The sequence below is a fragment of the Dermacentor andersoni genome, chromosome 9 (genome assembly GCF_023375885.2).
Source record: "Dermacentor andersoni chromosome 9, qqDerAnde1_hic_scaffold, whole genome shotgun sequence".
NCBI lineage: Eukaryota > Metazoa > Arthropoda > Arachnida > Ixodida > Ixodidae > Dermacentor > Dermacentor andersoni.
Genome location: NC_092822.1, coordinates 23,442,010 through 23,469,799, shown reverse-complemented (window position 1 = coordinate 23,469,799; position 27,790 = coordinate 23,442,010). Strand labels below are relative to the sequence as shown.

At 45.9% G+C, this 27,790-nt stretch overlaps 3 protein-coding genes across 3 annotated transcripts in view; 2 read left to right on the top strand and 1 right to left on the bottom strand.

Annotated features, from left to right (window-relative positions):
- Positions 1 to 336: 336 nt before the first annotated feature.
- Positions 337 to 4,289, top strand: LeuRS (Leucyl-tRNA synthetase). The gene has a single exon (XM_050175068.3). The coding sequence runs from the start codon at positions 655 to 657 to the stop codon at positions 4,225 to 4,227; it is 3,573 nt and encodes a 1,190-aa protein (XP_050031025.1). The 5' UTR covers positions 337 to 654; the 3' UTR covers positions 4,228 to 4,289.
- Positions 4,290 to 7,321: 3,032 nt separating this feature from the next.
- On the bottom strand, positions 7,322 to 19,943 carry LOC126527284 (guanine nucleotide-exchange factor SEC12). The gene is made up of 9 exons (XM_050175067.3): positions 19,778 to 19,943; positions 17,201 to 17,426; positions 16,045 to 16,370; positions 15,303 to 15,386; positions 14,269 to 14,393; positions 12,786 to 12,959; positions 11,583 to 11,655; positions 10,002 to 10,161; positions 7,322 to 8,487 (listed from the first exon to the last, which is right to left on the bottom strand). Exons 1-9 carry the CDS (start codon positions 19,910 to 19,912, stop codon positions 8,402 to 8,404), a joined length of 1,389 nt encoding a protein of 462 aa, XP_050031024.1. The 5' UTR covers positions 19,913 to 19,943; the 3' UTR covers positions 7,322 to 8,401.
- Positions 19,944 to 20,233: 290 nt separating this feature from the next.
- LOC126527282 (focal adhesion kinase 1-like) overlaps positions 20,234 to 27,790 on the top strand; it is an 82,207-nt gene continuing 74,650 nt past the window's right edge. Inside the window, exon 1 of the mRNA XM_055068645.2 lies at positions 20,234 to 20,408. Coding sequence (XP_054924620.1) covers positions 20,323 to 20,408 — 86 coding nt within the window. The 5' untranslated portion in view covers positions 20,234 to 20,322. The remainder of the gene's footprint in view (positions 20,409 to 27,790) is intronic.

The window sequence follows — 27,790 nt, the reverse complement described above, 5'->3', positions numbered from 1 at the left end:
GCTTGTCGAAAGAGAGAGAGAGAAAACGAACGCCGGAGGACTAGAAAGTGATGTGTGCGGGGGTCGCCAGAATTCGGGAAACCGAAACCAGTCCTTACTTGTGTCCAGAATAGTTGAAACTTTTCTTTCTTTTTTCTGTAAAATAAAATATAACAAAGTCTAGCACTTTATTTATTTATATGTTTTTTGAAAGAAAATTACAATTATTTTTACCTACATACCTACGTCGAAAATTTGCCGCCAGGGAACACCCTTCACAACATTGTAATTCAACATTTATGCATACTTTCTCTATGATTTATGCATAAAGAAATCGTAGAAGGGGATGTAAAGTCGGTCTAAAGCATGTTGTAAAGTCATTAAACTGAGCGTTGAAAACAATACAAGGTTCCGCGGTTCCGCTTCCTTTGTCGTTCACGTAGCAGCAGCTTTTGTCTTTCTGTTTCATTTTTGCATTTGTTGGTCTGCCTTGTCAGGAGTTCTGGCCTTACACGTGGGCCAGCCGGGCGCGTTGTCATATGTTGAATTAAAGTGAGTAGCGTTCGGTGCTTCCAGTGATTTTTTTTCTCGGTGTGCGGCGGCAAGTGTTTTCTCCTCGCCGTGCCGCCTGCGAACTTCTGTTGACGCAAGACCGTGTGCAACAGACGACACAGCATGGCATCTGCCGGCGAGAGGAAAGGAACTTTCAAAGTGCGAGCTCTTCAAGAAATCGAAGCCAGCGTGCAGGCGAAATGGGAAGCCGAGAAAGTGTTTGAAGTCGACGCGGGCCCTGGCGAAGGTGGCGACGGAAAGTTCTTCGTCACTTTCCCCTACCCCTACGTGAATGGGCGTCTTCATCTGGGTCACTCCTTCTCGTTGTCCAAGTGTGAGTTCGCCGTCGGATACCAGCGTCTGCTCGGCAAGAAATGCCTCTTCCCGTTCGGTTTCCACGCCACCGGAATGCCGATCAAAGCGTGCGCCGACAAGCTGGCGCGCGAGATGGAAGAGTTCGGCTGTCCGCCCGTGTTTCCCGACGACGACACCGCAGCCGATGACGACACCAAGGAGTCCGCCGGCGACTCGGCCGAGGCCGTGCTCAAGAGCAAAGCGAAAGGCAAGAAGAGCAAGGCGGCAGCCAAGACCGTAGCGGCCAAGTACCAGTGGCAGATTATGCAGTCGTTGGGACTGTCGGACGAAGAGATCGCCAAGTTTGCGGACGCTGCCTACTGGCTGCACTACTTCCCGCCCATAATCCGCGAGGACCTCAAGAGGATGGGTCTCAAAGCGGACTGGCGCCGTTCGTTCGTCACGACGGACGTGAACCCGTATTACGACTCGTTCGTCCGTTGGCAGTTTCTTCGCCTCAAGGAGAGACAGCGCATTAAGTTTGGCAAACGTTACACCATCTTCTCGCCAAAGGTAAACCAGCCTTGCATGGACCACGACAGGAGCACCGGAGAAGGCGTCGGGCCCCAGGAGTACCTGCTAGTCAAGATGAAGGCACTCGAACCGTTCCCAAAAGCGTTGAAGACGATGCAAGGCCGCAACCTGTTTCTAGTTGCGGCTACGCTTCGCCCGGAGACTATGTACGGGCAGACCAATTGCTGGGTCCGGCCTGACATGGATTACGTTGCATTTGAACTTAAAAATGGTGATGTTTTTGTTTGTACGTACCGGGCTGCACTCAACATGAGCTATCAAGGCTTCACAGTGGATGCTGGCAAGGTCAAGGTTCTCCTTAACCTCAAGGGCCAGGATCTGATCGGTCTTGGGCTGTCGTCACCGCTGACCTGCCATAAGGTCATCTACACACTTCCGATGCTCAACATCAAGGAAGACAAGGGAACAGGGGTGGTGACTTCGGTGCCGTCGGATTCACCAGACGACTACGCAACCTTGCGTGACCTAAAGAACAAAGAACCCTTGCGGCAAAAATATGGCGTTGCTGACAGCGCAGTTTTGCCATTTGATCCAGTTCCCATCGTGGAAGTGCCCGGGTATGGCTCACTCTCGGCTGTTGCAGTCTGCGATGAGCTGAAAATCCAAAGCCAGAATGATCGCGAGAAGCTTCAGGAAGCCAAGGAGAAGATATATCTTAAGGGATTCTACGAAGGTGTGCTGTTAGTTGGACCATACAAAGGAAAAAGGATTCAGGATGTGAAGAAGGACATCCAGAAGGGTATGGTTGATGATGGCAAAGGTGTCGTGTACATGGAGCCTGAGAAAAAAGTGATTGCCCGTTCGGGTGACGAGTGTGTTGTAGCACTCTGCGATCAGTGGTACCTCGACTATGGCGAGCCCATGTGGAAGGACATGGCAAGAACTGCTTTGTCCAAGATGGAGACGTACTCGGAGGAAGTTCGCAAGAACTTTCAGGCTACCCTGGACTGGCTTTGCGAGCACGCATGCTCTAGAACTTATGGTCTTGGAACAAAGCTACCGTGGGATGAATCGTGGCTGATAGAGTCACTATCTGACTCCACAATCTACATGGCATACTATACAGTTGCTCACTACCTCCAAAGTGGCGACCTCATGGGTAGGTCAGCTTGCCCACCATATTTCATCAAGCCAGAAGACATGACACCGGAAGCTTGGGACTACATATTCCTTAATGTTGCGAGCAAGACTGAGCTTCAGAAGAAAGAGGCCCTCGATGCTATGAAAAAGGAGTTTGAATACTGGTATCCCATGGACCTGCGCTGCTCTGGCAAAGACTTGATACCTAACCATCTGTCTTACTGCATCTTTAACCACTGTGCCATGTGGCCTGAACAGCCAGAGAAGTGGGTTCTTGGTATGCGAGCCAACGGCCACCTGTTGCTCAACTCGGAGAAAATGTCTAAATCTACAGGGAACTTCCTCACCCTTGCAGATGCGTTGGACACGTTTTCGGCTGATGGAATGCGGCTGGCTCTTGCAGACGCCGGCGATGGTATTGAAGATGCAAATTTCGTCGTGACAATGGCAGACGCTGGAATTTTGCGTCTGTACACATTCCTCGAGTGGGTGAAGGAGATGCTTGCCTCCCTATCTTCACTGCGAACAGGCCCGACAGACAGCTATGTGGACAGAGCTTTTGAAGCCGACATGAGCCACGGGGTTGTCACAACCAAGGAACACTATCACCAGATGATGTTCAAAGAGGCCTTGAGGACTGGCTTTTTCGAGTTCCAGGCTGCAAGGGACAAGTACCGTGAGTTGTGCGTACTGAGAGGAATGCACCGAGACCTTGTTCTGAAATTCATCGAGTTGCAGGCCATCATCCTAAGCCCCATTTGCCCGCACATCTGCGAGCATGTGTGGTCTATGCTTGGGAAAAAGGAGAGCATAATGCATGCCAGGTGGCCCGTTGTCCCTGCACCTGACGAAACCCTCCTGAAGTCGTCGCAGTACCTCATGGACTCCGTACACGAGTTCCGGCTGCGACTGAAGGCATTTCGTACAGCTGGAAGCAAGTGTAGCAAGAAGAAAGACCTCTCAATGCATCCTCCGGGACCCCAGATGGTTCGCGCAACAATCTGGGTGGCCAAGACGTTCCCTCCCTGGCAGCTGACAATCCTGACCACGCTCAAGCAGCTCTTCCAGAAACACAACGGTCTTCCAGACAACAAGGTTGTCTCAGCGCAGCTCAAGGACAAGCCAGAGCTGAAGAAGCACATGAAAAAGGTGATGCCATTTGCGCAGGCAGTGCGCGAGAAGGTAGAGAAGCTGGGCATTGATGCTCTTAACGTGACCCTCGACTTTGACGAGCGGGAGGTGCTCTTGGAAAACTCGAGGTACATTCTCAACACGCTAGAAGTGGATGACATCGAAGTCAAGTTCAGCGACGACCCGAAGGCCGAAGAGGTCATCCGAGAAGAATGCTGCCCCGGGCAGCCGCGTGCGGTCTTTTGTAGCGATACCTTTGTCAATGTGTGCTGCATTAACCAGCAGCAGTCGTCCGGTTGCTTTGAGGTTCAGGTCCCAGTGCTCGACGGAGACAGCGCAGCCAAGGTGTTGGCGCGGTTGAGCAGGATGAGTGGCCATGCCAGTTTTGATGGCGTCAGCGTGAAGCTCCTCAGGTATGAAAACCCCACGGCTGGGCCACGAAGTATTCCTACTCTCGGTTGCGAGGAGACAGGCAAGATTGCCATTCCTGATGAGGCTATCTTTCACATCAAGGCTGACAAGAGTGGTGTCGAGGTTGAACTGGGTGGCACTAGAGTTGATGTTGGAAGCCAAATGACATATGTTGTTGTGCCATAGGTTTGATGCGGCAGTTGCGATGAGACATCTACAGAACTATTTAATAAAATGGTTTCTGTGCATGTTCATGTGTACTAAGTGATTGTTGCAAGGGGAAGCACCTTATTTCTTAATTTTTTGGCTCTGTTTACTGCTGAGTAATGGGGCTGAGTAATGGGCTGTGCAAATAAAGCATGAAGGTAAAAGAAACATTTTATGCAAACTTTGGCATTACTCAGTAAACGGTATAGAGGATAAGATTATTCATGCAGTGCTTGTTATGTGGTGGCATTGTTTGTGGACTGAAGCATCTTGTTTTTCAGGAAGCAGTGTCTCACTGTAACAAGCATCACCAGACCATACTAAAGACTGTGTTTGTTATTGCCTTGACCTCTGCGGTGGGTCATTATATTAAGCTGTACTAACAGGTTGAGCACCATTAGATCTGCTAATATTGGTAGTTGTACAATTACATTAGCAGTGGCTAGTAGGAGTGCAACCAAGACTTTGAAGTCAAATTTCTCGGTCTTGATTGGCTTCTTTGTGTAAACTTTAGGGAGCCAATTACACTCAAAAGTGCCCCATGTGACGGGGGTATAAAACAAATGCTCCCACCAGGCACCCTTCAAAGCAATTCGTATCGAATTTGTTGTGTTTAGTAGAAAGGGCCTAATACAATGAGTAAAGGTTGAATTTCCATTTGCGTAGCCAAATGACCACAATTTACTCGAGAAAATATTAGAAATACGAGATGGCAATATGAATAAAATGCAATGTAAAATTTACACTCTACCCTGGAACAAAAGCAAAGGTTCACTAAACTGTTCTTAATAGAACACATAAAAGAGGTTACAGCGCTGTTTAGTCTTTTGTTGTGAAGCAAAGGTTGTCAACTTTTTGGCCGTACGTTTTTTGAAAGTTTGCTGTTATTGCCATGTTTTAGTGAAGTAGTTGAGAGCCTTTTGAGAACCGTGGCCACCAAGTTCACCTTTTGCAGGCGACAAACCTGTTGCATACGAGTCCTGCACCCACACAGAGCAATCTTAGATCATTTGCATTTTAGTAAGTGCAAGTAAGTAAGTAAATGCAAGGTCCAAGTGGTGGGTATGCTTTTCATTTAGGTCCTTCCAGGACTGCACTGGCTATGGCGACCGCTGCTGCCGAGCACGTGGTCACGGGTTCGGTCTCTGGCTGTGGCAGCCACAATGATGGCTGTTCTTTTTTTTTTTTAAACTATGCTAACCTGAACACCTTGGTTCAAATCAACTTGCCGTTTCTTTTTTCTTGTTAGTATTCTTGTCTTTGATTTGTATAGCTTATAAATTATATTTATGTACTCGCCTGAAATCGCCCCTATTTAATGCCCACTAGGACCTTTAGGGTATTGAAATAAATAAACAAATAAAATACAAAGCAGATGGAATCTAAAATTGTGCACCATGCTTTGGCTGCATGTGAAAGAACCTGACATAGCCGTAACACTTGATCCACTACTGTGTTCTTCATAACCCACTGCGCTCTTTTGCAACATTCCAACTTTCTAATTTAAATTTAAAATGTGTGTCCCTTAATCTACTATAATTTAACTTGGAAGATATTGTTCAGAAACACGAAGTACTGGGTGATCACAAAGTAATGGGAAAGGTAAAAATTTCGTCATTGGGAAAACTTGGGCAGCACGATGCAGTTTTTCACAGAAATGCACAGAAAGATGTGGGACTTTCCAATAATTAAATTAGTTGCATCTGGTCACTCGCACATGGTACCGTGGTACCACTGCGCAAACTACTGACAACCGAAGTGCTACCTGTAGCCAACAAATGTGACTGTCTTGACAACAACGTTATTTCGTTATGTATAAAAAAATACGCTTTTCTGCGTGCTTCTGCCGAAAGTGAATTGTGGCTGCCACCTGCAGTTTCCAGATTATTACATTTTTACGCTGTTGCTTTTGCATCATCTGGCGTGTTAGCCAAGGACAACAAGTGTCTTCTGCATAAAATTTACCTACTTTTCTGAAACCACCACCAGTATTCATACCTGCCAATCTGGAAACTTTAATATTCGTAAATGTCCTGCAAACGCTACACCAGCAGAGGGGAGGATAGCACACACTATTTTGTAAGTTTTCCCCTAGCGCAAACTTTTTTGTTTGTGAAATAGATGTGCATTTAACAATGACCTGCCATTTACACGCAGCCCTCAGGCAGCAACAAACTTGGCATAACAGAGACCGACAAGCAACACTGTTCTTTTTTTTTTTTTTGTATCGCAGTGACTTTAGGACCAACTTTTTCTGTCTACACAAAACTTTCACAATGCATCTTTGGTGTCCTTGGCACACATTGCAGTTATTTCCATAGTTTCATTTCATGTAGCTCTTACGCACTTTACAGCGACCGTCTTTTAGGCCCCTTTACAGCCCCGTCATATCCATTGCTCGTAATTTATCGCTTCACTTCGAAATCATTACCCTTGGCCTGGCGCTCTTTGGTCACACTTGGCTCTTGCACCACAAAACACTTTATTCATCATCATGTTTAAACAAAACAGCGATTTTGCTGTCTGAAATTGAATAAGGTTTCTCAAAACAAGTACCCCTCTGGCATATGGAGAGTTGTTCTGCCACAAGATTCAATATTTCATTTCTGCATGTATAGTTCGCAACCTTGCGCCACCAAGTCTCTCACCACGTTTAAAGCTTTTTTGTAAACAGCGTTTATTGTTCGTAAGATGACGTAATATTAGTAAAATCATATAATGAGCCAAAATTCATCACTCTGTGTAGAATTCAGGAGAGTTTGCAGATGTGAGTATGCATTCATAAATTTTGGCTTTCATTACAAGAATGCACAGAAAAAGTATCAAAAACGACTAGTCCTGCCGACATGCAACAATATGAAAGCGAATGTCTTTTTCTTTTGTCCTGTTGTACTGAAGAAACTTGGCACGAAGTAACGACAATATTATGCTGTAACATGCCTCTCAGTGTTAGATCAAAGTAGGTTCAAATAATACATTACCTGTGGCCACCAAAGGCTTAATGTCTGCCATGATCAACATTTCACATGCTGCCCATATTAAATGAATGCAAGAAAATGTAAGAGTCGTGACGTATTTGCTTCAACTGCATAGCTTTTATTTGAAATTAGTCTTTCCAGGTATGACTAGTACAGAGACGTCCACTGCTGACAGATGGTAGGTGGAGCCTTGAAAGGTATAGCCAATGTTATGTTAAAAGTTTCACTGTACCATGCCACGTACATACAACTGAATTCAAGCAAGGTTTTGATCATGCATTGCACATCTGCGACAAGCTCCCTTCTATCGAAGAACATTATAATAAGGGAAAAGAAACAATAAAAGCGATACACATACTTGTCATACCTAAAAACGAACTCAGAACTGCACCTTTCATTGGACAACCTAGAACTACTTTGTACAAGTATAGCATCACAGTAGAACCAATCTTGCAACAGGCTCTCTTAAAATTTTCTTCAGCAAAACTGTACAAAAGACCCCGCTGACATTTGCATCGCGAAAAATAAGTTCAATGAATGTTTACTACACCCAGTTCAGGAACCTAGAATACTTAAAATATGCGATGCACAATAAAGAAAAAAAAGCGGGTGACAGGGCGAAGCAGTAACGGAGAGAGCAGCATGGCAAGGAGCATTACTGTTCAATCTACGTCTTATGGTTCAAAGAACTTGCAGAAATAGCTTTTCTTAGTACTCGTGAAAGCCTACTGCAGCTTTCTTTGATGCTTCATTCTTTCTTTATGGCACTGATCACAACAGTGTTTCGACATTTTTTTCTTCTTTTTTTTTCACACAAACCTTGCTGCTGCAAATGATGCACGAAACCGAGGGTAGTGTGAATGTAGTACTTAAATGCTAGGAGTACTTCGTACAAGTTGTGCATGCCCGTGGCTGCCCTGAGCGACGAAAGCACGCACAACGTGAGAAGATTTTGATCGCAGTAACCACCAAGTGCCTGCAAAGAGCTCTTCGCCGTGGCAGGCACAAATGCGAACGAACCGGCCAATAGTAACAAGGCAACAACTGGCAACAGTCCGTATCGAGATGCTTGTGCTTGGAATGCTTGTCGTCTCGCTGGAGCGGGCGTGATGTTTCTTAAGCGCGGCACTTGGGCACCCATATCTACGTCGCGATCTTGAAGCCACTGCACTTTCTCAGAGTCCAAGGAAGTCCATCAGCAGATAAACCAAGAGTATCACTCCGACGAACATAAGGAGCAAGCCTGCGATTCCCATAGTGGCTGAAAAGCAAGGTGAAACAGGATGTTAATGATACCACGTAGCACGAGTGATATACATGGTAAAAGAAGTGCTGCAACTTGGGCTAGTTGCTTGTATGTACATTCATAGTTTTTCTTACCACACCTATTATGGAACGGAAAACACGAAACAGGACACTGGCAGGAGTGTGACCTAACAACCGTTTCATTTCGGACATAGTATTAGTGTTACATTTATATGAATAGGTAGATAGCAGAATAATGTCATAAGGTAGTAAGGTTCGGTGAGGCCATGCGTGACATCGCGTGCTGTAGTGTTGAAGAATGAAGCAGAATTTGATCAGCACTGCTGAATCTTGAATAAGTGTGTGCGCAGTGTGCAGCTACTGTTTACATTGTCTTCTATATCATTCGCTATGTCGTCCACGGTTTTAGCGGGTAGACACATGCTCGATTCGTGTGAGAGCTGCTGCACCCTGCCAAGATTAAGAAAAAAAAAAGTGCGGGTCTTACACGAGCAAATACAGTGCACCCAATGCGATGGCTTAATGGCTATTGTGTTGTGCTGCTGAGTATGAGGTAGAGGGTTAGAATCCTGACCATAGTGGCCACATTCTGATGGGGAGGAAATGCAAACAGCACTTGTGCACTTAGATTTAGGAGCACGTTTAAAGAAATTCAGGCAGTCAAAATTAAATAGAAACCCTCAAATATGGCGTCCTCAATAGCCCCAAGCATTGCTTTGGTTTGGTTACGCATTAGCAAAATCAAATCATTATTAAATCACCTAAACTTTGCATCCTGATTTAGTTCTCTACAATCACATAATGAAACATACTAAGGATTATTGTACGCCAAAGAATAGCTTTACTATCATGGACAAATGAAACGCAAACAGGGAGTTTAGTAAAGTGTAGAACAAACGTGAGAGTGATATTGTACAGCTGCTACCCTGTCGCCAATGGTAGTACGTACAGGCCTCAAGCTATGCGTACAAGCTGAAATCAAGCCAACGTAATGCCACGCTTTGAAAGCCACAATAAAATATCCTCCGGCGGCTGCTGCGTAGGGCACGGCCACACGGGCCCTATTTTGAAAGTGATCTGTGACGGAGACAAAGTGCGCCGACTGCCGATTGCTTTGTGTGCGCTGTATTTTCGCTGCTTCATTCACACTGAAGCGAGAGGCAGCACGAATGTCAATTTGCTCGCTGCTGCTACCGCGCTTCCTCACTCCAGCACTTTGACAGTTAGTTTTCGCGGTCATCGAGCGAGATGTGTTCATGCTTGCTTGTGTGCACATGACACTATGCGTGTTAATTTAGTTAGTCAGCGAATGTTTATAAGTTTATATGGCTGATAAAGCTACTAGTATCCTTACTTCATATAGCTGCCTACTAATTTAGTATCGCAATCGATGCTTTGCCTTTCAGGCGAAACTACGACTTTCTTTTGCACCTAGAAAAATTCCCACAGGTTGTGCTGTTTAGTTGAGTGCAGCAGACAATGCTGTGGCGTCATGGTGATGTGGCTCACCTGGGTATGGTATATGATGCGCAACGATGTGATTGTCCACTGATATGCTGATGAGAGATGCATCGTAGTTGCCCGCGAGGCGACGCGTCTCGTCGCATGACTTGAGAAACTCCAGTCCCGTGACAAATATGTTGTGGGCATGCTCGGCCCGGTACAGTCTCTGTTTTTTAAAGCAAAAAAAGAAGGTAGGTGAGTATGCCAATCTTTCACATTAAACCTCACCAATTATTGCCACAGAAAGTTGGTCATAAATATGGCATGTCCACTGTATGTACAGTGAGTCCATAAAATCATGGTGCACTTTTTCACTGGTCACAGGAAATGAATGAAGCAAAATAGAAATATGAAATCTTGACCAAATGAAAGGAAAACTCTCCAAGTTAGTCTTGCTTAGGTGTAATTGTCAAGCACATGCATGCATAGATATTTTAGTGCTCCTTAGGTAGCTCTCCCGTATAGCCTTTACAGACTTCGTCACTTACCAATGGCCTAGCAGAACGGGGTTTGTCCAACAAACTGCTGGTATCCTTCAACTGTTTATCCCACTGATTAATGTTATTCCTATGTGGTGGTGCTTCGTTGTACATGTTGCGCTTCGGTAACGGATCCAAATTTAGCAAGCCAAAGAACGCACTTAACTTTCCTCTGTACCGTTTACGTCTCGACTAGCATGGCAGTGGACTGATCTGCTGCTGCGTCATTGCCTGTGTGCGCTCAAGTTTGTACGTCATACTACGAAAACTTGGAGAACACTCCTTTTATTTGGTGAAGATTTCACATTTCTATCTTGTTTTGTTGCTTCCCTGTGACCAATCAAAAGTGCACCATGACCTTATGGGCACGCCGTATATTTGTTCTTCAGTATAAACACTGAGACATGTACTCTTTAAAACATGCAGAGCAACCCATGTTTCATAATAACATCTGACATATTATATATACTATACATTTATTGTTTCATTACACAGCACAGCTTGAAAGGAAAAGGCTTCAAAATGTCTAGGGTATTATAAGCCTACACTTCCCTACGCATGTTTTATGACAACTTTATTCGCAAGTACATGTATTTGTGTTCTAAGGCTTCTCATACGATGCACAATAGCTTTCATAAGTCCTACTCCCTCTGAAATTAAACATTTTCAGTCTTCAGAACTGTAATTGCAAAACTTTCTGTATTGGAAGAGCATCTTTGTTCCTCCATGCAGCTTGTTAATTCTGATGGTCTGCACATCCATATTAACTTTGTAACCATCACAAAGGGGACCTGTGGAATGCCTCGACCGATCACTTCGCCAATTTGTCCAGCAACGCATGCCCAAGCTTGCTTTTATACTATAACCTTGTTCTGTTGATTGTGATGGCATTGGCTTCGACAGTAGGCGATCACCAATGCTGCAAACGTTTTAGCTTTACGTCAGACTTTAATGGGCACATGGTGATTTCTGGACTAGCGTAATTAAAAAAGAAGAGAGAGAGAGAGAAAGGCGTCACTCAGAATTGGGCAAATGAGGTAGCAACGCAGGGTGAGCAAATGGCCCCATCGTGCTACGCAGCTACAGCCACGAGAGGCACACCCCTCACCTGGAGGCTGAAGGCGATGTACACTTCGACTGCCCCGGACAGGTGGCCGACGCCCAGGAAGCGGCCATCCTCACTGCAAGAGCACCATCGTTAATTGGCATGGTGAACACACAGTGCGTGCAGTAACGAGGACACTTAAGCCCTGCACTACAGCCTTTAATTATGGACTTAGATAGATGCTGCAGAGCAGTATTATGAAGTACTGTTCCAAGCGTTGGTTTGCATCAATCTAGTTGAGGAAGGTCAGTTACTAGCAGTGAAAGTGAAGGCCAAAGGTTACACTTTTTTGAAATTTGTGCCTGAACCCCCGCACAGGTATGTTAGCATCATATCACAGATTTCAAAGTGTTTTCGCATGTTTTAAGCAGTTTAAGCAGGAAAGAAAGAACACCAGATTCCTCTAAAATGAAATACAATATTTGTTTATCGATGAACTAGAAACTAGCCCCTAGAAGCCACTGTACAAATGACAGGAGCTACCATGTGAAATTAAAGCCCGTCTTTTGCCTTTACGTCTTTTCTGGCTCACCAATGAAGACTCTGCCCACAGTGAGAGCAATGCTTCTAGTGACCCGAAACTGTAATTTGCCAATCCAACATAACTTTACTATTTAGTGTCCCTTTAAGTAATTCATATAGAAGTTGGAAAAAAACACGACACTGCAGGTGCACAAGAAACGGGATGAAAATGCAGGAGCGAAAGTTGTTACAAGGTGCCTGCATCCCTCAGAGCAATCGGCCACAATATTAACATTGTTTCTCACACTGGTGTCACACACGTGATGTAAAGCAAATGAAATGTACACCTATACGCCTGTACGTCTATACGAATTGAAAACGAAGCCTTAGGTGGCTTGGGGTGAATCCCACTTCCAGTTTCCTGCCTGGGGTTTTGCCCGTATTGCTGAAAAAATTTCCGCAAAATATTATTTTCTTTTTGTTGATTATGCTTATTCTTGATGAGCTTTGCACATTTAGATAGAGAATAAACTTTTTTTTCTGGGTATTTAATGTCTCGTCATTAAAGGGTTAGCTTGTAGAGCTAGTAAATTCCGCAAAATCAGCAGAACGTAAAAACGTTTTTGTTCTTAGAACAAGAATAGCCCTATTTTAAAAGGCTGCATGATACGTTGGGTGAGTTCATAATCTGACTTGAGGACACAAAGGGAATCCAATGTGAGGCAGTTAAATCACTGGCCTCACCTGACAGCCAATGATGACAGGACATCCGTGCCCATAGATTGGGTTCTCTCGGAAACGTGCCTCCGCATGTCCCACTTTGTCAGGTAGCAACGCGAGGCAGGCTTCTTTCGCACTGCGGCGTTGGATATTGTGAACAGGCGGTAATTACTCTTGTCCCCCTCGACGATTCCAAACCTGCATACATTACAAGCAGAACACATGAAGTTGGGTATGACCTCAGGTTATGCACTTGCAAAACAAATTTGAAGGACGGACACACACGCACGCGCACACACACATACACACACACACACACTCTCACACACACACACACACAGTTTTACAGCATGAATACCATATTTACTTGAGAGATCTTCACTTTATTTTTTGGAATCTTTGCAGGTTGCATTACCTTGCACGAGTGGTTCATATGACTACCCGCTAAAACCGTGGAAGACTTCATGAATCTACAGAATAATTCAAACATTGGATGCACACTTACACACACTTTTATTCAAGATTTAGCACTACTGACCCAAGTTTCGCTTCACTGTTCATCTCTGCTGCTCTCAACGTTGATTATGTCGTTGTCACAAGAGCTTACCACAACACCACGCTCACAAAGACTGCCATTGTGCACCGTGGCAGGTAATTCGACGAAATAGTCCTTTTTTTTTTCTCCAAGTTTTTAATTCGATAATGGAGGAAGGGGTACATGGGGGAGGGTCTTACATCAGTAAATACAGCATACAACTATGTTCACTGGCAAATGCAAAAAAAGAATGGGAAGTTAGATAAATGCTGCCCCATTAGAAGACTGCTGTGCAAGGTACAAGACATCATCACGAAGGAGGTAGTGGCCAAATGCTGCACCAAGGAGGCCAATTCGTGTTCTGGTGAGGGAGCTCAGGGGTCTTTTTAATTTGCTTGTACCTGGACTAGTATAGCTCCACTGGCTCTCAACATTTTCTTTTCTTTTGCCAGTTTCAGGCACCGCTCTAACCCTGAAAGTGTGGTGGCCTGGACAATGATCTGAACTTAGGACCTCGAGCACAGGAGCCCAATGTTCTAACTCTACTCCATGCCACCACCTAAGAGATATGCAGCCCATAACCAGTCAGCAAGGTCAACGAGTTTCCCAATATGTGTGAATGGCTTACATCACAGCAAGCCTAAGCTTGCTGTGATGGGCAAAAAAAAAAAAAAAAAGCTATAGCAAAGAGCACAAAGATGCAGTGAGTAACAACAACAAATGAAAAAATTGGAGTAGTCACAAGTTAGTATACCGGCTATTGCATCGCAAAAATGTTGGTTGTCGCCAATATATGCTATGTCGGCGAGAAGGTGGTCAACAAAAAATGTTTCTCGTTGATATCAGCAAGTACTCAATATATGCTCACATCGAATATTGGATATATAATGAAGGTATTTTTATGTTGGATGCAACTTTGTTATAGCGAGGTATCACGGTACTACAAGTGTACGCAGGGCAGCTGTCACGTACCTGCATGCTCTGAAGAGGTACTTCTCGGAGCTGTTGCCAGGTGCCACAAAGGTAAGCTCGCACACCTGCTTGCCATCCACGGCGTCCCAGACATAGCCATGGCCATCCCGAGACACCGTCACCACCTAGTGGGGGGAAACATTTCTTTTTGCTTCTGATAATCACTCTACAGTTGGGGCTTGCAGCTATACTCTGCTAAAGGAGCACTTACACACATTTTCGAGGCATTTGCAGAAACTCTATCACACACGCCTCTCACACTTTGCGAGTTCAGAGGCTGGGAAACTCAAGATGTTTCAATTTGATACTGATGTTGGTTCTCAAAATGCCAAAATCTGGTGCCATATACGAGCGCTGCATGCAAACGCAGGTGAAACGATGGGTGTCACGATGTCGTGACGCAGTTGCCCAGTGCTTATCAAAACCGAAACTGGTTTGTAGAATCAAGTCTTATTGGAAGTTACTTCAAGCACTCTAATGAGTGCCAGTATTTACTTCTAGGTTTAAAAGGCTTCAGACCATCCTTTAATGAAATGAAAAAAAAAAAAAAGAAGAAGAAGAAAAGAACTGAAAATGTCATGCTAATACTCCTTTAATGTCGGAGCTTTGCTTCCTTTAACTTGAAAATAGAATCACTTGAGTCATATATGCATTCACTGCAAGAGTGCAATAGAAGTTCCTTAAGTCCAACAGTACAATACAATTTGGTGATTCTCTTCTTCAACAGTTTGAGCAATCAGCTGCTATGGAAGAGAAAGGTGTCAGTGTTCCGTCTAACAAGGATTGCCTTTCAAATAAGTTACCTTTAATTGGTGAAGAAAGAAAAAAAGAAGGGCAAAGTTAGCTTAAACAATAAATTAGTACATTAACAAACTGCTCAGAAGTTTAGCCTGTTCACAGCCACTTCACAAAAGTAACATAACATTCGCCTGATAAAAATTCAAACACACCTGCAGCGCAGGCTTGCTTGTACAACTGGAGGCAAGTGTCTATAAGTTCGACAGAGAAACAGAATACAGGTGAGCCAATCTAACCTTGCTTTCGTCTGGTGAGATGCACAGGTCGTCAAGCTCGTCTTCGTGGGCTTGCACTTTGTATATCATCTTGTACTGGGGATACTGGAAGAAAGACAGATAAGATTGAAATAAAAGGAATATTAACAATTTCTAATTCTGCGAGGAAATACAAGTAAACAATCTACACACCCCAGTTTTAACAGCCAAATGTTTGGCAAAGGCTTCCCTTACATTATGCTTTCAAAGCAAACTTGATCGTCATCACCTATGAACTGTCATGCCAAATCATGACAAAAGAGTGTAGTAGTTGTATAGAGCATTGTTCCCCAATTCTGTTTAAATCCAAGTGTCACGGCACTCTTCCTTTAGCTGGTTAACTCCGTCATCTACGCTGGCAAATGGTGATGGAAGCAGCCTTGCGTGCAACGCTGAAAAAGGTTGCAACACGCCAAAATGATAATGCTCAAAATTGTAGTTAGCTAGGTAGGTTTTCCAGATGGGTTTTCCTTTTATCTGTGCACTGTGCAACTAAACATATTTTTTATGATGTGGCTCGCGAACGCACTTACTACATTCACGGCAGTTATTCACTGCATCATTTAATGTTATTGAAAATGTGCGTGTTTAGCAGCAATTCTAGATATAATGGCATTAAGGCACTTAAGGTCCTAGACACGTCACCGACCTTGCCTGTGTGGCATCGGTTTAACTTTGTGTAGCTCCTTTAGTGTCTCCTTAACATGCGACTGAGTTCACTGACCTTCCAGGCTCGAAGGCAACCATCTGCACCACCCGTGAAGAGGATCTCCGTTTCCGGTGCGAACCGCACCACTTTCTGGAATGGCTCCTGTTTCGTGGAAAAATCCGTCTGGAAGCTTGTGTCTGGGCGGATGGAGAAGCCAATCCGGACGCTGTTGGCATTTGTGTCCGGCTCCGGTTTAGCCGAGTCTGCGATTTCATGCACCACGCCGTTGGCAGTGCCATTCTCCACTTTCTCTGGCCTGTCACCCCCGCCGTAATCCTTGGACGATGATGTGGACTCTGACCGTCGCCTTCGTCGCAGTGCCGTCGATGAGCCTCTTCTGTCTGTCAGGGATACGTCAAAGGTAGACGTGTGTGAATAGAAAATTTTTGAAACCGAATCGAATAGAAGTTGAATAGTGCCAAAAATGCATCAAGTCAAATAGTATATAGAATACTTTTCGAATAATGAACAGCCATTTTCACAATTATTTTAAAACGATCTTGACATCCTTGTATTCACAATGTTAGCAAGTTTGTCATTGGATTGCACATTATGAAGGGTCATTCATTACAGGCAGGAATGCACCATTAAGAACAAATAAGCAGTTTGCTCGCAAAAACAGGACTGCAGAGTGTGCAAATTAATGCTGTTTAGCTGACAAAGTCACGTTCCCTAAGCAACGCAGCCTGCTCCACTAAGTATGTTTTCATGCTTTATGCTACGCCTGTAGAGATGAAATTTATTGTGCCTTTGCTCCAACTTTACGCTTGGTTCTGCACGGTAGATGTTTTGAAATACTAAAGAATATTTATATTTACAAATAGTGACTATTCAGTTTGAAGACTAAATCGAATCTGATTCATTGCTCGAAAGTTTTTCAAATATTCACACACACCCAGTGATAGGAGACCAAGTTGCATGCTTGATTGGAAGGCCAGTCATCTTTTGCCGCAATAATACATCAGCTAAACATTACCCCAACAAAAGTGGCATGTAATCTGGGAAATAGGCTCCGGAGTTATCTGTCTTCTAGTCCACAGTTTGTACACACATACCCGCACATTGAGGTCTGTTGCCACACTGATGTCTCTGCGCTATGATTTGCCATGACGTTAAACAAACAAGCCCAAACACTCGCAGCTATCAGCCAGGAAATCTGTGCACAACCTACCGCGTTCGAACCTCCCGTCGCCGTCCTCTTCCTGACAGTCCTCGAGGAGGCAGTAGCGCATGTTATACATTTGGCAGTGTTCATCGGCGCCTGCAGCCAACGCGAAGCTCTTGCGCCCTTTGTGGAAGAACACGGTTGAGTTCATGATGGCGCAGTCGCCCGTCGGATAGCGCGTCACTGGCTCTGCTTTGCATGTCGTCTTCGTTGGGACCAGCTCGTATATCTCCTGTCGCGATGCGCACAGAGATCAAAGAAAGAACACGTTTTATCAGAAAAACGATACGAGAGAATGTGCAGAGAGAATCAAACACAATTTGCCATCGAAGTTCTCATATTACCGCCACGGTGTAGTAACTACAAAGAAGAAGAAACAGTAGGTGACATAACAATAAAGAATCAAAATACTGGAAGAAGTTGTGTGCATAAAGCAAAGCAACACGACAGTGAGAACGAGTGTCAAGCGCAATTGGCAATTGTTGAATCTAATAGCAAAGCTCAGTTCTGACCCGTATGGTGACAAATAAACAGCGCAAAAGTGGACGTAACAAGTGCTGACTTCAAAGCAATGTTTATCCAAAAACACACTATTAATTTATGTCTTATGCCAGTGCTCTCACATAAGCCAATCAAAACAAAACTGAAAGACCAAGTAAACTAGAAAAAAAGTAACACTGTCAACCATAGAAAGCACTGCACAGCATAGTTACGCACTTTAATTTCAACAGTGAACAGTACCTCTGTTATTGGAATAACAAAACTGACTGTCCCAGAAAATCAATAAATGTGAGAATTCATCTAGTGTTTAGGCACAACAGGTCTCTGTCTAGTAAGTGGTTGCATCCATATCTTTCTTAAGTTCACACCTTCCTCACACTATTTATCCATCACCATGCAAATCTACCAACCCACCTAAACTTACCAACCAGTGTTTATACTCATGTGCCACACCGCACATTCCAGAGCAATCGCTGGTGATAATGTAGATTCAAGATTGTACAACATCTTTTGCCTCACCTGTGCGATCTGATTACACACAGCTGTATCGCTATTGACCCTGTGACAACCTTGACAAAATTTTGAATACACTAAGCACATCTTGTATGACAGCGATATGCTGATAACAGCAACAGTCTGGTGAATGCGGTCACCTGCAGGAAGTAAAACGACGCATGCATGGCAATATAAACTCTCACGCACGGGCAGCAACGATCCTGGTTGAAGTTGATCCGCGTAGAAATTTTTAAGCTAATCAGAATGAGGTGCTGCATGGTCGCTGATAGGGATGTTGACCTTGTGGCTGATCTGTGCACCAGATGGCACTGAATGCATCCAAAACAGAAAGCTATAATTTGCCCATCTGCGTCTCATGCAGTAAAAGAACATTCTTAATATATTTGGTTAGAGGTGTTGGGTGGGTATCCTTCATTACACGAGTGATCACAACCATGGCAACTGCCAATCCTTCATTACTATGAAACTATGCTATGAAAAGCATTAATGTGAAACGTCACTGCTTCGTGTTTCTTCTCATTTTAGGTTATTTCTTGCTCTTGTATCGCGTGTGGTCCCGCTGTGACCGCAGTATAATTCCGCTACCGCATGTTCCCATCTTGATTTTCACACCTTATGGAAACTACTACGCCTTTCTAATCTAGCCAGACATTCTGACGGTTTTTAACTAAAACTGCGGTCTAAAAAATTCACATCGCGCCTCTACGCTACGCGACCGAAGAGCGATACAGAATTTTAACGCCTCAGCTGATAACGTCGGAGAAGCGCCATTCAGAGCGCGCTGCTTAACAGTACACCATTAACAGCTGGGGAAAATACAAAACAAGAAACTTCCGCCTCAGCCGAGCGCAGGCAGGCAGTTATCTGACGTCAGCGTGATGTAGCGCTGACGTTGTGACAGCGTCAACGTCAGGGCAATGGTCGGGGATTGCCAACCGGGATGAGCGATTGAAGACCTGGACTGTTCAGTATACATATAGTAGAGTCCGAAATGAAACGAGAGCTTGGTTTGCCTAGGGGAGTTCTTTTAACTTCCCTGGCGTGAAGGAAGTGCTACCTTACGGAAGTTAGTTCGCCTCATCGCGCGCTTTATCCTCCGATCAAGACGTCCTCGTCAAGCTTCGCTTCGCTTTGCTTGATCACACCATCAACACAGCTGGACTGTAGAGGTCCAGTGACCACCTATCCAAAGAAATAAAAAAAAAGGAGGAAAGAGAGCAAAGGAAATAAAGAAAGAAGAGAAACCGCACAGACAGCCTTGAAATAATCTGTGCACTACAAGGACGCCGCATTCTATCACCCGATACAGGATCCAAAGAAAATTCAACTGCATCGACGAACGCGCTCAATTTCCACGACACGGTCGGAGGAAAAAAGCCGTTCATGTCTCGGAAGTGGTCGAGTTGCTTTCCTGCCGTCGCGACAAACGATCAAGGCGAGCTTACGAGCGATCAGCTGCGGTTCTCTTTTGACACGTATGTATAGCGACAGGCTCATCCCAGGTGTTGAGTCGAGCCGAAACTAGCGCGACAGAAAACGCATGGTGCCAAGACGTGGGCTACTTACAATCTTGTTTGGTATGCCTGTCCTCGACTTCCCGCCGCCTCCTGCGACAAGTATGTGCCTTTCCGTGATTACATTTAGCGAATACAGAGGAAAATTGACTCGGGCCAGTAACTCGCCCGACTTGGACGGCGCCATCTTGGTGCGTTTGTGTCACAGCCTGCGTCGTGGAGCTGCAATCATCTCTCTAGTACTTGCGCATCAGTGACATTTATTTGTACGCTAAAAATTGTTCTGCATTGATTAAAATATTATGAAGTAAGCTGAGTTTAAATTATTTGGTTACCCTATTGGCTTGAAGCAGAGCATATTAGAAAAATGTAGCATCGTAACAATAAACTAAGTCTGTTTATCAGCAGCAGATGGCACTGCATACTTTAAAAATTCAAGGTACGTTTGGGTAGCGTTTTTGTCTATGGGAAACACGCCGCAATGCCCTCTGGGATTAATGTGCGCTGGTGGACATCTTTGAGGAGCCGCACGGATTGGGTGCTTAGTACGGATACGTTGTGGAGGTTGATAAAAAAAAAGCCTCCCAAATGCTCTGAATGCACTCGCGTGGACACAGCATCTCCAGCTCCGACTCGGGGAGCCGCTTTTCGACGCTCGAGAAGAAGAAGACCGTCTGTCCGAGGTGAGACAACAATCTGTGATCATCACGCGGACCGTGCGGCTTGGGTTGTCGGAAACCCCAACACTGTAAACCAGACCATCTTTAGACAAGTGACAGAATCGCGTGTGTTTTTGCGCGCTCCGACGCGTTTGCCCGCGAGTGCTTCACGTTGCTGCATTTTTCGTTCTGCGCCGCAACTCGGCCTTGTAGGTGTAGGAGATCGGCCCCACGACGTCTTTGAATGCCGTAATGAAACCGCATTGAGCACGACGCCAGCCAAGCCCCCCTTCAAGGGAGAGGTCCCCTGCACAGAATGGGACTGTGGGCGGGACTCTTCCGAGGGAGATGAAATCCAAGCCGTGTGTGCTTCGACGAGCTGCCAGACGGGAGGTTGAGCGAAGAGAGATCGCACTTGCTCCCAGACAAATCGCGATGAGAGGGCACAGAGCGTCGTTTGTTTGAGCCACCCGGGTTCAACGTCTACTCCGCTCTTGCTTTTGATAACGGCTTGTTTATGCGCGAGAAAGCGTGGCGATGTTGCTCCCCCGGGCTTTGACTCTGTCATGCTGGGCGAAGCTTTCTTTGGCCTAAATTTACGATCTAACGCAAGCACCACAAAAACGCGGTGTCCCATCTTGTGGTTTTGCCTCTAGTGGGAGTGACCGAGGTGCGTCTAGTGAGCCGATGGAGCAGACGCAGCGCATCACTCGCAAAACGCGCACCGCTACCTGATTCATGCTCGTATTTCACTATCCCCGCTTACCATAACACGCACTAATGCGGAGCATGCTAATAATAACCCCTTTATTTAACGATTTGCTGAAGTTACAACTCATTTATAACTAGGCGTCATCTAACATTGTCCCGTCCCTTTGCGTTTCTCAGTTCGTAGCGAAAGGAAAGAATGGCAAACGAATCAGGAGCGTGCCGTTTTCGTCACGTATTTGCGTTTTGAAAGCAAAATGGATTTACGTAACTGAAAGAGCTTTTACGCGGCTCACGCCGTTACCGAGGCGACGTTAGCTTTGCATCGGAGTTGATTGTAAACAAGGGTACGGTATGATTGCAGGGTTGTATTCACGACACGCACACATTACATTAAACGAATGTCACAGCTGCTGCACCTTGGTTACAAGGGCCCTGTCAGGCACAGACGCCTTCGAACTAAAGGATGCGCTCCGCCGAGACAGTAAAATAAAACGACAGATCTTATCGGATACATCCCAAACGCGCGTCGTCGCGTCGTGGCCTCTTTTTTTCCGGCGTTCGTGTCCGCGGCATTTCTCTCGGCAGGTGCAGCGTATTCTAGGATATGTGGGGCGCTCGCAAATTTCTTTGTCCACTTTAGCTTTTCCGGCGGCGTTCTGCCTCCGCTGCGCACGCGATGGTCCCGTTGAGATCTCGGCTGCTGCTACACCCCCGAGTTGTCACGGCTGTCGTCTGCTGCCGGTTTCCGGCCTACAACGAAGACTGCGCCGGCGTCCCGCTCTGGGTCGTCTTCAAGTCGTCTGCTAGTTGGCCTGCATGAAACGTGCTAGATAGATAGCGCGCAAACCGGTATTTTGCTTCAGCCCAAATGTTGCGCTAATTGGGGTATAGTACAGCACAAAAATGCCGGTGCAGACGCAACTGCAAAAGAGACAAGAATTAGCGCTTTTTGGTACTTGAGTCTGTTCCAGCAATTAGGACCAACTGTCGGTGACAACCTGAAAGGTATTTGCAAATACAACGCTGCCCAATTCAAAACAGAATTTGTGTAAATGCGCGAGCCATTTACGATCGCTCATTACCGTGACGTCATGGCGCGGAGCCGAACTTTTGCTATCGGCGTCTCTCGGGAACTATGTTTTTGAGCATGGAGGTAGACACTGTAAGCACAGTACAATATTGTGGGCGGAGCTTGTACTGAATTCTTCTACTACACTCCAAGCACTAGAGTCGACACTTCCAAGGTTTATATGTGCGCTTTACTTTTACCGTTTGTTCAGAGCCTACCATCATCACCAGCCTTACAAGGAACAGATTGATCGATGGGGTTTCCTTGATCGATGGGTTATCCCAAGTTCCCCAATGTAGTGGAGGACTTCAGATTAATGCTGAACACCTGTAAAAAAAAAAAAAAAAAGCAAATTTCGGCCTTCTTATTCTTAAGTAATAATATTTTCCTCCCAAAGAATGCAAATGCATTATCTATCGAAATAAAAAATATATATATAGAAGGAAAGAAACAAACTATGAAATGGGTACGAAATGTGCGCCAGGTATTGACACCTGGGTTACTGATTATATTTGCATAAATGTTTATTAGATAATGTAGCCGAAGGCTTGGGAGAAAGTGGAAATTGACGGTGGTTTATAGCCGGTTTAACAAGCCCCACGTCATTAGCATCTGCTGTAGGAGCGAGTTCTAATTTGTTGTGTGTATGTGTATGTGTGGTTGGGAGAGGCGTCTGGTTTTATCTAGTTAGCGTGGCCAACGGGCGATAAATCAATATTTCGGTTATCGCGTCCGCATACGTCCACAGGCTCCTCGAGATTAGCAAGAGATGGATTTGTCTAGTCTAATGTTTCTTAATGGGCACGAACAATTAAATGAATTCTGACCATAGTGCCAGTCCAAAATTGAGGAAGCTGTATACCTGAGGAGTTTTCATCTAAGTACGTGGATGCCTTAGCATCCAGCGCACCGATTTTAATGCGGTTTGTTGCATTTAAGGAGTAAAAGGATAAATTCTGCTGACTGTAGGCCGTAGATTAGCCATTTATGTGTTCATTTATTTAATAAGTGTTTTTGAAGAAACATTTAAGGAAGCTGAAGCTTCGAATTTAAAACTCTACAACAATATAAGCATTATGTAAGAAGTACATATTTATACATACAGCGGACAAAATTGATCTAAAAAAAAACCCGTAAAAATTGTAATAATTTCGTGTGAGCTATAAGCTCATGCATCACACTTGGTCTCTTCGGATGCTGTAACAGTTGCAGTTTACAGAACAGCAATATCTGTTTTTGTTTCAGAGTTAGATATTTGTTAACTTCGTGCTTCAGTTTTTCTTTTTTTTTTTTTCTTTCTTAAAATTTCTCTTGCGGGGGTTTCTATTTCTGCTGCAGGAAGTCTAGGTGGAGAACGGGAATCGGAAAGAAAAAGGAGTAATGCGCCTGTCAAATATAGTTGCTTTCATTTTTTTTTAAATTCAGGCGTTGATTGTGCGGATACGTACGTCTCTTCTTTATGCCTGTGATGTTACGCAACACACGTACTTGCCTCTCTAGCGTGCAGCGCCGAAAATTGATTCACTTGAACTGGCCCGTCCTGAAGTGTCGACAAACGTATGTGTTCGTCTTTATAGGCGGTAACGATAGTATAGACAGTTGTTGTACTTGCTAATCACAGCGGTGGCTTCTCTAAAACGAGGGATATACGTTTAGTTTACTTCGTTGCTTGGATCTTTGTCTCTGTGAAGAACATGTGTCGGGGAAACGAAAGCGCTTCGTTACATCGAGGATTTCGTAAAAATGGGCTTCGTTAAATCGAGATTTTTTTAAAATCTGCCACGTCGCACTGTGGTATACACGGCATCGAAATTCCGGTGCTAAACTTGAGGAGGGAAACTTCGTAATTCGTGCTGCACTGGGGATGCGCCAGAAAGCACGCTGCAATAGAAATATTATTCGAGTGCTGCTTTGGGATTTGCTGTACAAAAAACTGTACGAAGCCTCTCCGCACTTAAGTTCCCTTGCTCTCTGTCTCTTCCTTCAATGATTCGTTGCTTTGTTCATTCGTTGGGTCCTTCCTTCATTCATTCATTCATTCATTCATTCATTCATTCATTCATTTCTTCGTGCAAATGCTCGTTTCGTCGCTCACCCCTGGATTGATTCGTTGCTTTGCTCATTCGTTCGTTCCTTTCTTCCTTCCGTCTTTCCTTCATTCATTCATTTCTCCGTACAAACGCGCGTTTCCTTGCTCCTTCCCTTCATTGATTCGTTGCTTTGCTAATTCGCTGGTTCCTTCCTTCATTCATTGATTCATTCATTTCTTCGTACGAATGCGCGTTTGGACGGCCGACCGTGATACCGGCGTCGGCGGCCGGTCGCCCGCCGAGCGGACGCTCCACACGTCGTCGTCAACTGTGCCGTTGTTCATTGTTCGGCGGCCAACTCGCGACGAGGGGTCGTCGCGCTGGCCTGGCCTCTCCGCGAGGCAGCAGTGGTCATTTGTGCGCCGACGGGCAAGTGCGGCCACTGGCCCTGTCCGCGCGCAGTAGCCTGCGCATGCCGTTATCCCTTCGTTCTTTTCCACGCAACCATTGTCTTCCGAGCAGAGCGGCGGGTCGCCCGATGCTTGCTTGCCTGCCTGCCTGCAGTGCGTCGTCGATACGAGTCGCGCGTTCTTTTTATTTCTGGAGAGGAGAGGGTCTGCTTCGTCTTTCGCGCTCTCTGGCAGGTCGCACGACGCGACCCCGACGACTACACCACGACGCTGTAGCTGCACGTCGCTGGGCTGCGTGCCGAAATAAGAGATCGTGCCCCTGGTGATGACCGTCGGGGTTCACGTGGCTGTTCGTGCCAAGGAGTTTCCTGGAAAAGAACTACTAGAGGGTGCATCTGGCGCCGCGATCAATGAGTAGTACCCATGCGTGGTACTACGCATGGGTACTACGTATGGATACTACGATAGGTACTACCGTGGGAATGACGGTTAGTTCATGGATTTGTTTGATAAAAAACTACCTAAGGCCCTTGGGTAGTTTTTTATCCAGCAACTCCAAGAACTAACCGTCATTCCCACGGTAGTACCCTTGGGCCAAGGGTACTACCATAGGTACTACCGTGAGAATGACGGTTAAGGGTACTACCATGGGTACTACCGTGGGAATGAAGGTTAGTTCATGGATTTGTTTGGTAAAAAACTACCTAAGGCCCTTGGGTAGTTTTTTATCCAACTCCAGAACTAACCGTCATTCCCACGGTAGTACCCATGGTAGTACCCTTGGCCCAAGGGTACTACCATGGGTACTACCGTGGGAATGACGGTTAAGGGTACTACCATGGGTACTACCGTGGGAATGACGGTTAGTTCATGGATTTGTTTGACCAAAAAGAAAACGTATTGTTTGGCGAGTTGGTTCGTAATGCTTAAAAATGCGGCGCCGCGTGCAGAAAGACAAGGACGAGATGACGTCCGTGTCGTCACCTAGGCTACCGTCCTCGTCTTCCTGTGGCGCGGCATATTTTCTAAAGATTTGTTTTATCTTCGTGCGCGTGGGGCCTCCAAGCGTTCTTGCGACGTCATTTATTACGTTTTACCTTAATACATTTCCAGGCACTCGTAGCTTTCTAAACACAGTGAGGCAATTAGTCTCTGAGCCCGTGTGCGTAATCATTGCGCATTGTTGCATTTGTCGAGGCAGTGTTTTGTTGCAAAGTCGTTCGAAGCCAGAAGGGTGGCCGGAATTTGGCAAGCCCACGTATACCGTAAAAAAGAAAGGAAGAAAAATGCAACTGTTGATATAACGGTCATGCCCTTTTTTATCATTTTTGACAAGCCACCAGCGCCATACTGACAAGATCGTTTCTATCACCGTGAACAAGGAGGAGGGGGAAGGAGACCGACGAATACCACGAGAGAAAGAAAACAATTTGCTCGTGATAATGCGATTCGATTGTCTACCGTGAAGAATACGTCGTGGTGTAGAGCTGACGGTCTGCCGTTCCTTTGACGGTCAAATGTTTGGAAGTAGACCTGCCAAGATATGTCCCGTCTTTTACAGTAATCTCCCCCCCCCCCCTCCTCCACATATTCTTTAACAGTGTACTAACAATCGTTACCTTGCTGGCTGAACCGCCATTCTTGCAGCTCACGTAGAAGTGTGCTGAATTGGTCTGGTTGGTTAATGACGAAGGGGGTATACTAAGTAGACACTCGGTCACGCCTTAACGTGAGAGTTCCCTCTATATAATATATACTCCATCTCACAAGTCGTTTGCAGCCTTGGCAGCACTGGGGAAGCTGCAAGACTCCTTAGCCAATACGAAGGCCGAACGCCCCCTCCAGATGTGTACGTCCGCGCCGCGTCGTCTGCTCGCCGCCACAGTGTGATTCGCGGCGCACCACGTATCGCTTGTATCGCATCATGTACCAAGCAAACACAAAACTCTCAAATCCCGCCAATAATCGCACAGTTGCGCCCGGAGCTATAACCTGCTGCGCAAAAATATTACCCGTGTACGCCTCGTGTACCTTGGACAGTGCTGCAAACAGTTTGTGAGGTTGAGTGATTTCTGCAGGCAAGTCCGCGGTGCGTGCCCTCATCTAACTCCGTCACGCTTGGTGCTATACTCGCGCACAGCTTTCTGTGGCTGTGAAGGGGAAGTTACGGAGGCAAGGCACGCACAAGTGAGAGCGCTTCTGAAAAGAGTCCCGCGCTTTCATCCACGTCAGGTTAAGCTGGGGAAGAGAAAACGTAAACACCTTGTTAGCGACAGTTAAATAAGACGGGAACACACCGCTGAATGTAAAAGCTTAGTGATTTTGCGGCTTCTCCCTTCCGCGTCTATATAGCAAACGCGAAACCGTCCCCCGTGGAAGCTGGGCCGACTCGGCGTCTGTTCCGAGCAGCCAAAAGCACTGTCAAACGTTGGCGGACTACTTGGCGCGGTAACACACGTGCAGAAGCTCCGACCTCGTAGCCACAGAAAGTTGTCCGCGAGTATAGCGGAGACTGGAACCTTATCAGGCACGGGCTTCAATGGCGAGTAGAGGGTTTTGTGCATAAACATGTCACAGTTTACGGGTGTTGGAATCGCACCGCTGGCACGAGTTGTTGGGGTCTCGGTGCTGACGCCCGTTATTGCGAATGGGTCGCAAGCCCCAAGGGTAGCGTTGGCCTGGCGGCCTGGGGCACTGGAAGCATCCGAAGGTCCCGGCAAAGCAAGAGTAGACTGGTAACAGAACAACTTGTTTATTCTAACATAGCAAAAGAGCGGCCGGTCAGGTCGACCGAAGTGGAGAGACGGGAGAGCACGTAACTCAACAGTACAAATCGGAGCCTCTCTCCTGGCGTCCGGGGGCAGCTGCTCGTATACTCTCGGCGTCGCGGTCCAAAAAGGGAAGGTCACGGGATGAAGGTCACGGGATGAAGGTCACGGGACGGCGGAGCATGAGCCCACGACGGCGCGCACGGTCGAGCCGAGAGACCTGCTGAACCGAGTGCAGTGACGCATCGCCAACCCGCCCACACGACGGCGCGAACGGTTGAGCCGAGAGACCTCCAGGCTCCTCATTCGGGGAACTCCGCTCCCCGGCTGCCGCGCTTTGACAAGCGAGGGCACACACACACGAAGACACGTGGCACTGAAACACGCCTGGACACGCTTGGCGGGGAAGCGTTGCGGC

Coding starts and splice junctions, on each gene's coding strand:
- LeuRS (XM_050175068.3), top strand. CDS start 655: ATGGCATCTGCCGGCGAGAGGAAAGGAACTTTCAAAGTGCGAGCTCTT.
- LOC126527284 (XM_050175067.3), bottom strand. CDS start 19,912: ATGGCGCCGTCCAAGTCGGGCGAGTTACTGGCCCGAGTCAATTTTCCT. Junction 14,394..15,302: donor TCTCACCAGACGAAAGCAAG/GTTAGATTGGCT, acceptor TCCCCCCACTAG/GTGGTGACGGTGTCTCGGGA. Junction 11,656..12,785: donor CTGTCATCATTGGCTGTCAG/GTGAGGCCAGTG, acceptor GTGCTCTTGCAG/TGAGGATGGCCGCTTCCTGG.